Here is an 18,169-nt window from a genome sequence, read left to right on the forward strand (position 1 = left end):
GGAGCTGGAGCCTAGCCCATCTGACTTTGGGCCAAAGGCAAACTATGCTCTGGAGTGATCGCCAGTCAGTCACAGTAAATAAAATAATATTTAAAAAAACATGTAAGTTGAACTGCCTCGAGTGGACTACTGGTAAGTCTTATAAGTGAAAAGTACTTCAGCAAACACTTGTAGGGCCTTGTTTGAAATGATTCCAAAAGTGTATTTTTTAAATCATAAATGGGGGGGGAAATCACAAAATTTAGACAGACTTGCTTTTTGAAGGTCTACGGTCATTTTATGACTACAAATTAGTTTTATTTGACTTACATATTTTTCACAAACGAGTCCCCCCCCCCCAATCAATTGCATAGGTTGACTTACACGAAAAGGCTACACAGTCGTGAAGGGGGGAAAAAAGTGGGTTGGACCTTCAAGCTTTTTAGGGGGTGTAGATGACAAATGGATGTGCTGACCAATAGGAGCTCGCTTGTCTTGCACCAACCAACCAGATGCCAGCCGACCCAAAACCTTTGCATTAAGTCGCCACTTGCATGTTGTCACTTTTGTTGAGACCAAGCAGAAGAACCCACATCATAAGACGTAAACACATGACAGTCGGCCATCATGGGACTTTGGGAGCATCGGTGCGCGTGAACTGAAGAGAGGCGCGTGCGCGTGTCCGTGTGTGTGAGTTCCTTTCAGCCGGGGCGAGTGAGGGATGGCGGGCCGAAGTGGAGCAGCTCCTCGCGGCTGCAACAATCCCAACGTGCCGCTGCTGCCCCTCCGTGCTACGGTGCCCTACCAGCTGCTGCTCAAGACGGGTAAAAACCAACAGCAGCACACGCGAACATACACTTTAACCTCCTTTGGTCCAAATTATGCATTAATGTGATTATAATTTGGATCAAAAAATGTTGTGTATGAAGTGCAACTCTGATGCAACAAAGAAAGTAACTCCTGTTGGAAAAAGTGTATCAATAATGATACTAAGCAATATTAGGGGTTTTCTTCCAGTAGATCACATAATTGCTGTATTGCAATAGTATTGATATCGTTGGAAAATGATCACAATATCACATCATGAATGACACTGCGATTCCCAACCCCAATAGATATCATGACGTATTGTCCATGGTTTTCTTCCAATATTTCGCACAATCGCTATATCGTACTATCGATATCATTGTAAAAATATTGCTTCTTATCTTATAATGACCGACGATTCCTACCCCGAATAGAGATTGTGAAGTACTGCCATGGTTTCATTACAATCGCTCATGCAATTGCTGTATCGCGATACTATCGATATTAGTGGAAAAATAAAGAGGTAACGTTGTTTAATGAGTGGCTCTGCGATTCCCACACCTATTAGATATCATGATGTTATCGTCCATAGTTTTTCTTCAGCTATATCTCACAATAACTGTATCGTGATATTATCGATACCGTTGGAAACATATTGCATTATCACATCTGGAGTTACGCTGTGATGGCCACCTCTAATTGATATCGTTATGTATTGGTCATAGTTTCTTTCAATACATTGTGCAATTGCTGTATCATGATACTATTGTATTGTACTGTTGTAAAAATATTGCAATGTGGTTCCAACACATTTGTAAACATTGCCAGGTATTGTACACGGTTTTCTTCCAATATTTCAATTATCGCACAATCACTGTATCGCGATACTAACTGTAATGTTGGAAAAATATCACACTGATATCGTATCCTGAGTTAAGTTTGAACAAGAAAACGGTTGTCTTGCAATATCAACTAATGCAATTGCTGTATCATGGTATTGTCAGGAATGGAAAAATATTGCAATATCACATTATGAGTTACTCTGCGATTCCACCCGTAATAGATATTTTGATCTATGGAACCTGTTTTCCTTCCAATAGATTGCATAATTGCTGTTCTGCAATACTAGCAGTACCGTTGGAAAATTATCACAAGATCAGGAGTTAAGCTGCAATTCTCTCCCCTAATAGATATCATGATGTATGTTACAAATGTTTGTTCCAATATATACTATAGTGTAATTGCACAATCTATATCCCAAAATACTTTGATATCACATCATACTACTATTCCCACCCCTAATAAATATGGTGTTCTTCCAATGTAGCACACAATCGCTGTATCATGATACTATCGGTAAATATTGTATCGTGAGTTACTCTCCCCACCCATAATAGATATCCTAAAGTATATTACATGTTTTTCTTCCAATATATTGTTAGATGATTTACTTGTGACTCTTCTTGTAGGTCTGCCGTGTTCACAGATGTGTTTGTGTGTGTGTGTGTGTGTACCACACAACGCCTGGGATCAATTTAGCAAATAACTCAGTCTAAAGCCTCCTTTCATGCCTTTTTTTTTGTCTCCAACCCCCCCCCCCCCCCCCCACCCCCCAAAAAAAGCAGAACGGACCCTGGCCCGCCCGCCCAAGCCCACCATGCGGCGGACCCTCTCCTTGGATGCCATCCTCGCACCATACCTGCAGGGACAGTGGCCCAAAGAGCCCACTGAGGGCCTGGCGGGGACCTGTGTCAGTGACAAGGCCACACAGGTGAGCATCACTGAGATGAGTGCTGTTTTTTTTCACAAATTGAAAATGTAGCTCTCGAAGTGTGTTTCACTTAGCAGCATGAAATGTGGTAGAAAGATCTTGTCATAAGTAGACCCCACATAAAAGACTCAAGTAGCCATGCCTAAAAAGACACAGGAAGTCTGCCATTTTGGTTTGAGGCGGCCTTTGTAGGCTGATGTGCCCATTTCCATGGGTCCTGCAAATAGAAACTCCTCCTCGAGATTTTGTCTGACTGCTACCAATTTTGAAGCATGCATACTAGACAGATGAACAACATTAAATTGCGAGGGATTTGTGTTTACGTCATTGCGCGTTGCCCGAGCATGACGGAGAAATTTGATGATGCGCCATAAAACGTAACATGACAAATGTTTGAAAATTCAGCCCTTGAATCAAGTTTCACTTAGCCATATGAAATTTGGCAGGCATGTCCATCATGAGTAGACTCACAAAAACGTCTCAAGAAACCGTGACGGAGAGGCCACCGGAAGTCTGCTATTCGGGTTTTAAACGACCATTGTAGCATCATTTGGTCATTTCCAAGGGTTCTTCAAAGACAAACGAATCCTAGAGATTTTTTTCTGATTGCTACCAAGTTTCAACCACTTGTACTAGAAAGATGGGTAACTTGAAGTTTGGGAGGCATGTTGAAGTAGACTCACAAAAAAGTCTCAAGAAACCATGCTTCAAAAGACACAGGAAGTTAAACTTTTGGTTTGAAGCAGACATTTAAGTGTCAGTTTGGCCATCTCCGACTTGCCATAAAACATTCCGCCCCTAAAGCTAGTTTCACTTAGCAAATTGAAATAGGGTAGGCATGTCTATCAGAAGTAGACCAATAAAAAAGTCTCAAGAAGTCATGCTGAAAACACACAGCAAGTCTGCCATTTTGGTTTGAAGCAAACATTTTAAGCTAAATTTGTCAATTTCTGACTCGCCATAAAACCTGAAATAATTCTGAAAATTCAGCCACTAAAGCCAGTTTTACTCAGGCAACTTGAAATTTGGTAGTCATGTCTATCATGAGTAGATTCACAAAAAAAGTTTCAAGAAGTCATGCCTGAAAAGACAGAAGTTCTGGCATTTTGGTTTGAACTGACCATTTTATTTTTGCCATTTCTGACTCGCCATAAAACATGAAAACATTTAGGAAATTCAGCCACTGAAGCGATTTTCACTTAGCCACATGAAATGTAGTAGGCATGCCTGTCATGAATAGACACGCAAAAATGTCTCGAGAAGCCATACCGAAAAAGCCACAAGAAGTCTGCTGTTTTGGTTTGACACAACCATTGTAGCATCATTTGGTCATTTCGAACGTTTCTTCAAAGACAAATTAGTCCGAGAGATTCGTTCCGATTGCTACCAAGAAAAAAAAAAAACTTACTGTGAATGTAGCCTGAGTGTCACAACATCATGTTATGTTCTGTTGTGACACTCAAGACAACCTATGTGATGTTAGGCTTGCAGGTGTTTGCTGCATACACAAACAATCAACTGGAAATTTTTTTTTTTTTTTTTTTTTGGTCTCAAACTCAAGCATGCGTCAAAATGGTGCACAAAAAAATAAATGGTGCACAAAATCCCACACTCCCCTCGCGCCCCCTCTCGCCGCCTGAACCCCAGGAACTTCGTCAAGCTCCTTCAAGCTGTCTGGGCTCCTGACACAGTTTAAAGGCGAGTGAACCCCCTCAGCCTCCATTGTGAGGAGCGGTAGACCCTTCCTGACCTCATTATATGCACACCCCATCCCCCTTCATGCACGCACACACACACACCAGTCAGCGTCTGCCGCCCTCTCACCCCCCAGCCTCGTGGCATCCCATCATACAACTTATTGTTGCTCCGATTTCATCCTTCACTCGTCTTCTTTAGAAACTGCATCTTTGGGCTTGATTATTTGAACATTATGTGGGACTCGACTGCTTGTCAATTAATGCTCGTCATTTGGTAACATGTCGAAAACATCCTAAAAAGGTAGAAAAGGTTCATGTTTTCATTACAGGTGGATTTTGTCGCCCGCTTTCTACGTCACTGACATTTATACTGAACGGCAACATGGAAACTGGTGTAAAAGTGGAGGCTTTTATAGGTAGTATGAAGAGGGCTTCTTATCCTACCTCCGAAGGCGGAACATTTGCAGACTTGGGAGTTTGTAGCCCCATTCTGTGTTGGTGCTGTTTATAAAGAAGAGTCATGTCTTCTAAATTTGAAACACCACAGAGAAGAGTGTTGTTAACAACCCTGCCAAATTTGAAATGATTACAAAAAATCACCCCAAATATAAAATTAGACTTAAATCATTCTCTCCGCTCTCAAATGCTGTCCCGTAAATGCTCTGTAACCACGCCATGCTCAGCTGTCAACTGTCAATCGAATACCACTTCTTCAACCTAGAAAAATATAGTTGGGGAAGGGTGACTCATGGCCGAGCCGAAGTGATTCACAGGGGCGCCGTTTTAGCCACGCCCCCCCCCCCCCCCCCAAAATATCACGTAAACTGAAATGGCGAAAAAGAGTTTACTGCTATAGCTCCACATTTCAGTACTAATGTAATTATCTTCAAACATGTATAACGTATTAAGAAACCATTCTTCGAATTCACAGGGTCTTTAACAGGCTGTGTAAAAGGGGCTTGCCAGGTCCACTTTATACAACCCAATCTGTTAACTTTGGGGGGAAAAGTACTACAGTCTAGTATTACTCAATTAATGGATGTGGCCTGGCGGTGCCATTTTGGAGGCCTTTTTATAACTGCGTGTCCCATGATCCCCCTGCTGGCGGAGGGTGTGAGGTGTCGGGGTGACGGCTGTAACTTTATCCACCAAAGTCATGGCATGACTCAGTCCGACTTATTTAGCCAGTTGACGTGACACAGAGGACGACGACAGCCTCTTTCTCTTTTGTTTGATTGTGAGGGCGACTATTTGAGGGCGGGACGCTGGCTTGGGCAGGGGGGTCCGAACCAGGAGAGTCGGAACTTGGGGGTCAGGAATGGACAGCAGAGCGTCTGTGAGAAGAACGAGAATCCATGTGAAGAAAAGGGTACTGTGTGTGTAAGGTGTCGAATGCCAATGGTTGCGTGGTTGTGTCTATTCCTAGACGTGCCGGTGATGTCTCTAGTGTATCGTGAGAGGAAGTGGTTCTGTTGAGTGGTTCCATCAGTGTTCCTCTGTGCAGGTGCATCCTGCCAGGTGGAGCGCACACACCTGTTTTGTTTGTCATATGTGTTGACTAGTTGGAGGCAAAAACACTTCCTTCTTTTGAGGGGGGGGGGGGGGGGAGCAGGGGGGAAGCACAAGCAAATGATTGGCTTGGAGCAACCATGCAGAGAAATGTCTTCATGCTTTGGATAATATCACACTTATTTATTTCGTTACTTACTTGGTCACTCACTTGGTTATTAAGTCAGTCAATCGCTTAGTCGGTCAATGAGTTTGATAGTTGGTTAGTCAGTCATTCAGTCAGTGGGTTTTCTAGTTAGTCAGTTAATTAGTTAGACAATTAGTCAGCGAGACTGTTCCTCTAGTTATTCAGTCAGTTAGTCAGTCAGTCAGTCAGTCTAGCACTTAGTCAGTCAGTCAAACAAAATAAAAATGAACGCCTTCTGTGTGGCAGTTGCCAGACACTGTTTAATGTCAAAGACTGACTGCCACCTACAGCACTGGAGTGGAATAGTCTTTTTTTCTTCTTCTGACAAACAGACTGATTGTTGCGCCTTAGCGGGAATCTTTTTTTCTGCTGTAAAGTAAAAACCGAGTTAGTTCCTCTGACATTTTTTGCTTTTTCTCGTCTTTTGTCTTCCATGTTGTCATCATGCGTTCAGACGCCATCTTGTTGGGCGGAGGAGACGCAGGCCAGAAGAAGTTTCGGCGGTCACAAGCGTTCTGCATCATGGGGCAGCGCTGAGCACCTGAAGGAGGCAAGCATCTTTATAATGTCATCATCATCATAATCATCATCATCATCATTACCATGCTCCTCTTTCTACCTCAGGTGGCCAAGCTGAGGCAGCAGCTGCAGAAGCGATCTCGCCACGCCGCTCCCACCACGGCAGGGTACGAACTGTCACATCATCCGCTGACGGCGGGCCACGCGGCGGGCATCACCCAGGTACGATTGCGGACGCTATCTTTGGCTCTTAAACGAACAGTAACTAGACTTAGTAACAAGCATATATAGTGTTCACCTGCATATTCACGATTTGCCTATTTCCAGATATACTTATAACATATCCTCCATTCACTGTTTTTGCACTCAGTCCAAAGCCCTGTCTAATATGAAGTACTGGTTTCACAAAACGTTACTTTCTCATTTTGACCAACATGCACTCTTACGCCATTTTGACTGAATGTCAGATGACCCTGGTGGCGGTCCTGATTGTTTCCTTGGACATAGAACCTTCTGGTGTAAAACCAAGGTTTGAATTATAGAACTTCATGTTTCTGTATGCAAATGTTTGTAGATCTGTGACATAGTACTAAATGAGTTGAGAATACTCTGGTATGGTTAATTCTGCTTTTGGAAAAACAGAAAAAAACCAGACACACAAATAAAATATATAAAAAAATATTTATAGTAAAGTACTGTATATAGCTGCGATTGGCTGGCAACCAGTTCAGGATGTAACCCGCCTTCTGTCCGATGACAGCTGGGATAGGCTCCAGCACGCCCGCGACCCTACTGAAGAGAAGCGGCTCAGAAAATGGATGGATGGATGGATACTGTATATAGTAAAGTATATATTTTAAAAAATACATTTTTTGGAAATAAAATATATTAAAACTAGATAAAGAACAAAATATAATAAATGGGCGGCACGGTGACCGACTGGTTAGAGCATCTGCCTCACAGTTCTGAGAACCGGGATTCAATCCCCGGCCCCGCCTGTGTGGAGTTTGCATGTTCTCCCCGTGCCTGCATGGGTTTTCTCCGGACACTCCGGTTTCCTCCCACATCCCAAAAACATGCATGTTAGGTTAATTGTCAACTCTAAATTGCCCGTAGGTGTGTATGTGAGTGTGAATGGTTGTTTGTTTGTATGTGCCCTGCGATTGGCTGGCAACCAGTTCAGGGTGTACCCCGCCTCCTGCCCGATGATAGCTGGGATAGGCTCCAGCACGCCCGCGACCCTAGTGAAGAGAAGCGGCTCGGAAAATGGATGCATGGGTGGATATAATAAATGAAATAAATTAAATTATATATTATTAATATTTATATTTTAAAATTAAATTCTAAATAATGATATAAAAATCATAATAACTATATAGTATAAGCACAGCATTAAGGTACACAAAAAGCTGAAAAACTGATCTGGAGAGTGTATGACCATAAAACTGGTGTATAAAATGGTGGTGGTTGTTGTTGCAGACACCACCTCTGGTGCCGCTGAGCAGACTGGCTTCACGGCTTCGGCGGAGCGTCGAGGGCCTCAACTTAGAGCTGGAGGAGGTGTTTGTGTCGGAGAAGCGTGACGACCAGCATGAGGTCGGGACCGGGATCAGTTGCGATGAAAATGGGGATTCTTGGAGTAGTGCGTAACAAAAAAAAACCACGTTTTTATGTTGCAGCTTTTGGACATCCCGGACGGACACAGGGCTCCCGCTCCGGTCCAGAGGTGCAGCAGCGGCTCCCAGAGCGAGTCGTCGCCGGGGCCCTTGGATCTTTCCTTGCTGTCTCCTTCTCAGTCGCCGTGTCCATTGGATCCTTCCCTGCTATCTCCGTCCACCTCACCATGTCCTTTGAACCCTTCGCTCTTCTCCCCTCCCCAATCACCAGGTCAGATGCTCACTTTCATGGATTCATCTTGATATTTTGCAGAGGTACTACACAGTATTTGTGTCCGTGTAACAGAGTCTGCTACTCGTGAGGCCCTTGGTCGGTCTCCTTCCACGCTTTTCTCTTCATGTGGAGCGGATCCTCCAGGGCTGCCACCGTACTCATCCTCCCCCTCGCCGCTGCTGCCGCCATGTCCCGGCCAAACCTTCTCCTTCCAGCGGCAGCCGCCAGAAGGCTGCGAGCCGCTTCCAATGTGCCAGGACACAATGTGAGTTCCCTCTTCAATCTGTATTATATAGACTCCTGAAAAATGTGGGGTTTGACATTAAAAGGTCTAAGAACATTGTATGGTTTCACCATAAAATAGCTGAAAAAAGTGGAAAAATATTTTTACATTCAAATGTTAACAAAGAGTGGAAAATGATGATGATGGAAATTCGAATGTTTAAGAACAGTAGACAACTTATTAAGGTTTCTCATTCAAATTCCTAGGAACTGTGGACAAATACGGAGGTTGATGTTTAAATGTATGAACAGTGGAAAAATGTGCGGTTTGACATTCAAAGGGTTGAGAAAAGTGGAGATATTGTCCACTTTGCATTATGTCTAAGAACATTGGAGAAATTGTGCAGTTTCACCTAAAACTCTCTAAGAACTGTGGACCATTTGTGAGGTTTCAAATTTAAATGTTTAAGAACAGTGGATGTGCAGTTTGTGTTGAAATATCTGAGAACAGTGGAAAAAAATCTCCAGTGTCACGTTCTTCACGAACAGTGGGAAAATGTGTGGTGTAATATTAAGACGGTTAAGAACCGTGGAGAAATTATGCAATTTGATAGTAATGTATCAAAGAACTGTGGATGAAATGTCTGGTTTCATGTTCAAATGTTTAAGAACTGTGGAAAATGTGCAGTTTGACATTCAAATGTTTTCAAACAGTGGAAAATTGTGCATTTTGATATTACAATGTTTCCAAATGACATTTGAAAAATGGTGTGCTTTGACATTCAAATTTCCTTGTCCGCAGGTCCGCCTGCCTGGACGAGGCCCCCCGCCTCCAGCCGTCCTGCCCCGACCTCAACAAGGTGAACTTCACCCCGCACGGAGGCTCTGCTTTCTGCCCCGTCAGCCTCCTCAAGCCCCTCCTGCCCTCCATGGACCTGCTCTTCCGCGGCCTGTCCGTCTCCCCTGTCACCGGATGCCCGGGCCAGGCGTCTCCCACCAGGCAGCTGGGCATGCAGTGAGGATGAAGACCACCTTGGTGGACTAAACCACTCTGAGTCTACTTAGGGGTTTGCTGCCTCGTCACTGTAGCCTTGACCACGGACTTGTGAATGACTACCCAAATGTTTTGTGGCTTTGTTACTGTATTGTGATCCGACCCATTGATTTTTGAATGGCTACTTTTCTACAAATTTCTTACTAAGGAGATTTAAAGTATATAGTTTTTGTAGCTTTCTTAAAAGTCCTGTGTTTCTATTTGCATCAAGCAGGAGAAATCAACTCATTTTTATGTTTATACTGTGACCACCATTATAAACAGGAAGGATTTTATTAGCTTTAATGGCCTATAGGGGGCTTCTTTCTCATCAAAACATTAGAAAAGCAACACATAAATTGAATTTATGTACAGTTTGGTTTTCATTCAAACTACGAACTATGCCCGTGCTTCTGTTGATTGTATACTGTACATCTATAAAGTGACAAGAAAGCTTTCCATTTTATTCTCAGTGATGTGGCAAAGCTTGATCATTTTGTCTGACTGAGCTTTATTGTAAAGTTGTGCTCATGTTTACATACCTGGCAGAATTTGTAAGAAGTGTACGTACCATTATTTAAAGAAAACATGAGCGATGAGGCAAAACATTATTATGATTATTTTTTTAATGGGATTCAAATTAAACGGAGATATTTCAGAACAGCGCAATCATTAAGCAAAACATAGCAATAAAGAAAATAGGGAGATGGTCATTCATCAGTCATATTTCCCCAAAATTTACATAAATTTGATAAAAACTGCCAGGGTATTGTAATGCCCCCGTATGTGGTTCAGGATGGCACTGTCGCTAATGCACTTCAGTCTCTTTAGTCCCATGAGCTATAAAAGAGTGCATATACATACAAGAGCTACTATCTGCTATCAGTAATTGCGGATATCTGTGACGGGATTGTATATATCTCTAACTCCAGTTTGCGATATCTACAATTTGATTCTGACTAGTCATAATTGCAGTCCACGTTCTTGCTAATTCACCTGAATTCAAGATGCCTCTTTTCAGGTATCTTAAATCAGGTTTTGACTAGGCGCAATCAATATGTCGATATCTGTAACTGGAATTATGACTACTCAAAATCAAACTGTAGCTATCTAAAACTAGAGTTATAGATATCTACAATACAGTTTCAGATATCGAATTCAGTTTCGACTTGTCATAATTCGGTTACAGATCTAGTGAATGAAAATTTTGTAAATTCATGACGTTGTTGATATCTATAATGTTAATGCTGGATAGCCGATCGTAAGCCTGTTAAGAAGGCTTGCCATATTACAGTATGTACACTTATGGCACAACTGTACAGTATATAGCTTAAACAGTGACTAACTTGGGGAAAACGCTTTGTTTTCATTGTTTACATGACAAATAAATGAGTGAAATTAAATATATTTGGCCTGGTTGCATGAAATGCATTCTTAAAATCCAATTTCGTATTTATCCAATTTATTTTCGTTCGACACGTGGATTTGCGGTTTTTAAACCTAGGTCCCGCCCTTTTCTACTAGAGCCGCTCTGTCACTGGCCAAAGAGAATAATGGCTTTAGTTTATGGACCAATGCGCTTTAACCACATACTGCGACGTCAAAGAGGCACGCGACGGTTTTAAGAAAAGGACCAGAGTTTTATTTTTCAGAATAGCTGCCTTTCACATTGCCGTGGTAAAATGTGTGGTTAGGGATAAAATATAGCTAACACCAATAAAAAAGTTGTCGTATTGGGTTTTTTTGACGCAAATTAAGACAAATTTAGCTCACATACTGGAGTAGAACAATAAAGTTAAATCTTTAAATTCAGGCGGAACTGCGGACAACCATCTTTTGAGGCCCTTTCACAACAGCAGTGTTTCCCGACGCAATTTAATGAAACCTATAATTACCTCATCACAACAACATTCCTCCACAGTGCATCTATAGATATTTAGACATCGTGAATGCAAAACTATAAATAAACAACAATGACACCCGCCGTACAAGATTGAAGAAATAACAAACTGAGCACCTACTCCGGCTTGGGACCGCGGCTATAGTGGAGCGGGACGTCGGTGTCGGGGGCACCGGGAGCGCGGGGGTGTCGGTTTCCATACCCAGACTGGTGGCGGACGGCATGGGTACGAGCAAAGGATCCGCCAGGGGCGCGTCGCTGTGGGACAACATGCGGCTACGCTTCATCGTCTGTTTCCTGGGTGTCTTCGTGTGTTATTTTTATTACGGAATTCTACAAGAAACCATGTACGTGAGCAGGACTCTTCTTGTTGGGTTTCGATGACACCTGGTGACTTTACTATGCAGCTTAATTTCCCCTCACAGGACTAATAATGTTTGTAGTTATTAATTATAACCTTCCTGAATCGTCGTAAACTGACATATGGTGTCCTAAAGTCGGAATTGTATTCAAATATCACAATGTAATGCACTTTAATTCAGTTTATTCTAGTTTTTGATCATTAATGGAGCTAATACTTCAATTTGTGGCCTGTACGATAGATAAGATGGTGTTTATTACTGTATGACATAGAAGTGGGCCACGACACCGATGGAATGCTGGTGCCCGATTGGCATGGGGAGGGTGCAGGGATCATATCTGGTTTCTACAACATGACGACGACCTCACGCACACAGTGTTTGTCTAACAATAAATGGGTTGTATTCCAAATGCATCAGGGCCTCACCACCAGATGAAGTCTATAACTTTTTAAATTCAATTTTACACCCCAGCACAAGAGGAGATTATGGCCCTGGCGACCAAAAGGAGAAGTTTCGATTCGCCAGGACGTTGGTGTTCATCCAGTGCATCATCAACGCTCTCTTTGCCAGGATATGTAAGTATTTCGACCTTCAAGGTCCGACGTAGTCTCATGTGAGATGCTGGTTTGAATTTCAAGACCATTTACCCACATAGGAAATATTGAAAATTGAAATAATTAAACAGTCGCCATCATAAAACCTTTATTGATGTGTATAGGCAATGTTTTAAGTCACAGTTTAACATTCTTGAATTTCATGTCATACTGCAACATGTAAAAAAAACCTGTTTTTCCTTGGCCAAAGGCACAATTGTGATTGATGCCCTATGAATTCTGCCTAGCAGCAAGTTAGAAAAATGCGTGCGTTGGTTTTCATTGACATATGAAGTATTCATGTTTGTGGCACTATGAATTCTGCCTTGCAACAACTTCGAAATGTAAATTGACTGGCATGTCATTTGTTCCCCATTGACATATGGCGCAGTCATGATTGCGCCCCTACGAATTCTGCCGAGCAACAAGTTCCAAAAATTGTTGGAATGACTGGCATGTAATTTGTTTCATTGGCCAATGAGAAATTGTGATTTAGCCCTCTGAATTCCGCCTAGCAACAAAGTCTGGACACTCTTTGAACTTACTCAACAGCAGTGTTTTAGGTTAAATCCACGTCACATGGTTTATGGACGCCATGTTGTCGCCCAGGCTCTCCATTGCCTCGCGTTGTTAGCCTTGGTCAGTTTTTGGGCTTTTTAAAGTCGCCCCCCTTCTGACAGCTTTGGTAAAAAAACTTATGTTGTTTTAAGAATCGTAGCCTATTTCTTTTACAGTTCACTAGCTGGCTGTGATGATAATCTCAGATGAGCATTATGTGATATTTCTGTGGAAAATATCCTTGACATATGGTACCTGGGAAATAGTCAAGTGCGTTTCACTCATAGCATAGCGACGTCATGTCAAGCTGGGTGGCGCCAGCGCGTGTCACTATCTAGAGAAGCAAGTGTACATGGCGGTAAAACACTTAGATGCCAGATTCTCGCTTTGAATCAGTGTGTGCTTACTTCACGTCCCTTCCTATGTGTATTCTTCCTCCTCAGTGATTCAGTTTTTAGAGGGCCCCAAACCAGATTTAACCAGGAGCTGGTTGTACGGCCTGTGTTCCCTCTCCTACGTGGGAGCCATGGTGTCCAGTAACTCTGCCCTACAGTATGTCAACTATCCCACACAGGTCAGTCAGAAGTCCCTCTAACGCTAATGTCCACGAAATATAGTTGATAAACTAATCATCGTTCCGAAAACAATACCTTTTTTCTAGGTGCTGGGAAAATCCTGCAAGCCAATCCCAGGTGAGCGAATTTTCATTCCCACAACTTCAGAGTTAAAAATTAGACACATACTTTGCACATGGCCCTATTTGTCGAGCAACGGGTTAAAAAAGTGGGTCTGCCAAACACGTTTAAAACAAAAAACGTTGTTGGGAATTTGAGCTGGTCCCGTCAGTTGTTGCCAAAGTTAGTCAGTCACCTGAATTGTTTTGAACAGTTTTTACATCTGATGCCCTTCTGACACAACGTAAATTTGTATTTATTTTTTAATCTGGGTTTGGGAACCCACAACTGGAATTGAACCCACACTGTCTGGGTGAAAGGCAGAAACATATGCCTGTTGCTGGTATCGATATTTATTTTTTTCAGTGGCATATGGGGGATTCGTGATGGAGCCCTATGAATTCTGCATAGCAGCAAGTTAGAAACTTTTATTTGTATTATTTTTTTTGTTGCCCACAAAATAAACATACTTGTCCGTGTTAGTCTACATGCTGTGTGTGCAATTCCGCTCGTGTGCAACTGTTCAGCTGTCAGTCCATCTCTGCCTGGAGTTTTTCCTGGCCAAAAAGTCATTCCATCAAATTGATGTTATCACTGCAGTGATGATCCTGGGGGTGACCATCCTGAAGAAGCGCTACCCGATGGCCAAGTACTTGTGTGTGCTTCTGATCGTGAGTGGCGTGGCGCTCTTTCTGTACAAGCCCAACAAGGGCTCGACAGTGGCGGACGACCACGTCTTCGGCTTCGGGGAGATCCTCTTAGTGAGTATCCACCCATCCATCCCTTTTCTGAGCCGCTTCTCCTCACTAGGGTCGCGGGCGTGCTGGAGCCTATCCCAGCTATCATCGGGCAGGAGCCGGGGTACACCCTGAACTGGTTGCCAGCCAATCGCAGGGCACATACATACATACATACAAACAAACAAACAAACAACCATTCGCACTCACATTCACACCTATGGGCAATTTAGAGTCTCCAATTCATGCATGTTTTTGGGATGTGGGAGGAAACCGGGGTGTCCGGAGAAAACCCACGCAGGCACGGGGAGAACATGCCGGGGATTGAACCCCGCACCTCAGAACTGTGAGGCTGACGTTCTAACCAGTCGGCCACCGTGCCGCCTTAGTGAGTATTTACACCAATAAAGGAGGAAAAGAAAAAAATGAAAACCTCTGAGCTCTGCTGGTCATTTGTGTCCACCTTGCCCTGTTGTTTTTTCTTTATTAACCATATTAGCTGTGTTAATGCAAATGAAATGAAATTTTTGTCTGGTTTTCTTATTTCCAACTTCAGCTCTTTAAATATATCAATAATAAACTGTTTACATCAAATTGGACTATCAATCAATAATAAACTGTTTATATCAAATTGGACTATCAATCTCTTTTGGCCTATAGAAATTCATGAACTAGATTTTATAATTCCTTATTTACTGAATTAAATCATAAAATTTGTGTAAATTATGTTTATTTCAGACTGAACCCTTGCATTTTTAAGTTTTGTATCGATTCTGCCTGATTACATCATTAATTAAGTTTTGGACTTTGGGGTAAACCATGTACTATTATGAGTTTCCGAAAGAGATGCTTACTGGATTACAGCACTCCAATGGAGAGAATGAATTACAATTTAGATTTTAAGAAGTGGAGATACCCTCTGCTCACCTTGGAGAAGAATTATATTTTAATTTAAGAATGGAAGCTCCCTCTGACAGCTGTCGAAATACTGTACTCTTAGCAATCCACCAAAAGACAAACAAAAAAACAGTTGTACTGAGAATATACTGTTTAAGAATTTTGTTTTTCAGATTGTTTTCCAACCTGTACATTGTGAAATCAAACTGGAATTTGAATGGTTAAATGTTTTTAAAATGGATGGATATTATTAGACTAATTACAATAACTGATGTTCGTTAAACACTTTATATAGCAAATGTAGCCAAAAACATTTGGAACATCTTTAAAATTGCAGACTGTGTCTATACATGGACAAAAATGCCCACGAATAAGATGAAAGGGTAGTAAAATCGAACAAGGGCCTGAGGGTTAAACATTTATTATTGTAACTATTTTGTTTTTGTAGCTAGTGTCTCTGACGCTGGACGGCTTGACGGGCGTGGCCCAGGACCACATGAGGTCTCGCTTTCAAACCAGCGCCAATCACATGATGCTCAACATAAACCTGTGGTCCACTGTGCTCCTGGGACTGAGTGAGTCACATTTGCAATATTACAAACAAACAGCAAAATTTATATTGGCATATACAATTAAGTCAGGTGTTTCCTTCAGGGATAGTCTGAAATCATACCTTTGATTTTGTTCCAAATGTCCTTAAAATGTCTTTTCAACCATCCATCCTACTATATGTCACTTTTCAACCTACCACTTGGTGGCGCCATGGTCACACCACTTATCCTGCCAGCACATCAGTTGCACTTGCATCTCCAAGCTATATTTGAGGCTCTTCTTGATAATATATGAAGATTGATATTATTTTTATTCAAACCTATCTGAAAGGAGCATTTAGTTATCTTTGGTCCTCCTTACAGTCTCAAGCTAGAGCTGGTGAAGAGAAAAAAGTTTTAAATTCAGTATGTGTATGTTGTGTGCAGCTGTGCTGTGGACCGGTGAGGTGTGGGAGTTCCTGAGCTTTACCGAACGCTACCCGAGCATCTTGTACAACATCCTCCTCTTTGGATTGACCAGCGCGTTGGGCCAGGTGAGCCAACCTTAAAAGTTGATTAAATGCGATCCGCGCCTATTCAAAATGGACATGGTTTCCTGTTTGACGCCAGACGTTCATCTTCATGACGGTGGTTTACTTTGGACCCCTGACCTGCTCCATCGTTACCACCACCAGGAAGTTCTTCACCATCCTGGGCTCCGTCCTTCTCTTTGGGAACCAAATGAGCAACATGCAGTGGTTGGGCACCGTCCTTGTGTTCCTTGGTGAGAGACATTGGCAATTTAGTTGGATTTACAGTGGTACCTTGACTTGCAAGTTTAATTTGTTCATGGCCTCGCTCGTAATTCAAATCTCCATTTTCTCAAATCGTCTTTCCCCATTGAAATGAATAGAAATACCATTAATTTCTCCAAAATCACCAACAAACATTTTTCTAAAGTGTTTTCAGTAAGAAAGATGGGATTCTAGAGTATTATACTGTATAAAAACATACAGCATCAACATATTTAAATAAGCTGTAACTAATTAAATAGTTTCATCTTTTTTGTTTCAAGATTTAATTCAACGGACATTGTGCTCTGATTTCTGGTGTGCCTGCCTTGGCCATTAGGGAGCAGTATAATAAATACATATATCTAATACACAGGTTTGATGATGAAACCCGAAGAAGAATAAGCTCCAGCAATATTATTTGTTTTTTTTTGCAGAGAATAAAGAATATAACCTTGTGGGTATTGTTAAATTATCTGTTTGTATGTGTAGCGGCATCGTTTGTTACAAAATCCGTTGTTTAATAGTTTACTGCTGCAACATAGATGCTAGTTTCGTTAGCCTGTCTATGGGGTTTTGCATGATGTATTAGCATTAAGATAGTGGACGTTTGTCAGCCAAAGTTACATGGTTGATTCAATAAACAACATGTAGATATCTTTGTTTTATGTTTAGTTTTACTGTAAACTTCAACTGGGAGTGGCAATAAACAGCTCGAGGCAAGCACACTTCTCTTTTTTATTGTGGTGACGTTCACTGCTGCCGTCAAGTGGTTTTAACTGAAATTACTGCTCGTAATATTTTTGCTGAGGAACGGCTCGTTACCTCGAAAAACTCGTGAGCTGGGTCACTCGTAAGTTTAGGTACCACTGTGTTTCTGTGACAATTACTGAGCTCCTTCATCACGCCTCTGTTGTTGACCTTTCAGGCCTCGGATTGGACGCTAAATTTGGCAAAGGACCCAAGAAGACAACACATTAAACCACCCGGACACAATCCATAAGCCAGAAGATTACTTGTCATACAGGCTGAAACATTTATGACCTGATTTTTAAATAAAACAAACTTCTGAGTATTAACACATTCATCAAGGACAAACAATTTCAGCATCTCAGTGATGAATTTACCAAAAAGTCTCATCACATTGCTTGCAAAATCTGCCAGTATCACGTTCTTGGCCAATAATTAGCCAAGTGTCTTGTCATTTATAAAACTTGTCTTTTGTTTTTTTTTTTCCTTTCTTTTTTTAATTTTCTACAGGTTATCAATCACTTGCATTAAAGGGAAATTGTCACCTTTCCTCCTCACGTTTTAATTCAAGCATTCAAATTGTGACAGTGTACAATGAACACACCGACCACCAAGAACTGTTTGGAACATGTAATGACTTAAATCCATCTTTCTTTAGTGTTATGAGGATCTTTTGTGGTCACTCTGTGGTAAATTGTTCCACTCCAAATGTGCTAAACAGCGACTCCTGCTGCCACTTTACACGTACAGCTGTTATTCCTGT

General features: G+C 41.9%; 2 protein-coding genes across 2 annotated transcripts; both read left to right on the forward strand.

The window, feature by feature from the left end:
- The first annotated feature begins 700 nt into the window (after window positions 1-700).
- Window positions 701-10,094, forward strand: fam117aa (family with sequence similarity 117 member Aa). The gene is made up of 8 exons (XM_061701012.1): window positions 701-803; window positions 2,382-2,557; window positions 6,405-6,500; window positions 6,575-6,691; window positions 7,949-8,065; window positions 8,149-8,356; window positions 8,432-8,624; window positions 9,384-10,094. Exons 1-8 carry the CDS (start codon window positions 701-703, stop codon window positions 9,598-9,600), a joined length of 1,227 nt encoding a protein of 408 aa, XP_061556996.1. The 3' UTR covers window positions 9,601-10,094.
- A 1,369-nt stretch (window positions 10,095-11,463) lies between these two features.
- slc35b1 (solute carrier family 35 member B1) lies at window positions 11,464-17,921 on the forward strand. Its single transcript, XM_061700491.1, has 9 exons — window positions 11,464-11,861; window positions 12,348-12,451; window positions 13,471-13,601; window positions 13,689-13,719; window positions 14,302-14,462; window positions 15,784-15,910; window positions 16,313-16,419; window positions 16,496-16,649; window positions 17,585-17,921. Exons 1-9 carry the CDS (start codon window positions 11,737-11,739, stop codon window positions 17,635-17,637), a joined length of 993 nt encoding a protein of 330 aa, XP_061556475.1. The 5' UTR covers window positions 11,464-11,736; the 3' UTR covers window positions 17,638-17,921.
- The last annotated feature ends 248 nt before the right edge of the window (window positions 17,922-18,169 follow it).

The sequence above is a fragment of the Phycodurus eques genome, chromosome 16, assembly GCF_024500275.1.
Source record: "Phycodurus eques isolate BA_2022a chromosome 16, UOR_Pequ_1.1, whole genome shotgun sequence".
Lineage (NCBI taxonomy): Eukaryota > Metazoa > Chordata > Actinopteri > Syngnathiformes > Syngnathidae > Phycodurus > Phycodurus eques.

What these genes read in the sequence shown, in the direction of transcription:
- fam117aa (XM_061701012.1), top strand. Translation starts at nt 701, where the DNA reads ATGGCGGGCCGAAGTGGAGCAGCTCCTCGCGGCTGCAACAATCCCAAC. An exon ending in ACGCGGCGGGCATCACCCAG is followed by an intron (nt 6,692 to 7,948) that starts GTACGATTGCGG and finishes TTGTTGTTGCAG; the next exon opens with ACACCACCTCTGGTGCCGCT. An exon ending in CCAATGTGCCAGGACACAAT is followed by an intron (nt 8,625 to 9,383) that starts GTGAGTTCCCTC and finishes CCTTGTCCGCAG; the next exon opens with GTCCGCCTGCCTGGACGAGG.
- slc35b1 (XM_061700491.1), top strand. Translation starts at nt 11,737, where the DNA reads ATGGGTACGAGCAAAGGATCCGCCAGGGGCGCGTCGCTGTGGGACAAC. An exon ending in CGCTCTCTTTGCCAGGATAT is followed by an intron (nt 12,452 to 13,470) that starts GTAAGTATTTCG and finishes CTTCCTCCTCAG; the next exon opens with TGATTCAGTTTTTAGAGGGC. An exon ending in CACCGTCCTTGTGTTCCTTG is followed by an intron (nt 16,650 to 17,584) that starts GTGAGAGACATT and finishes TTGACCTTTCAG; the next exon opens with GCCTCGGATTGGACGCTAAA.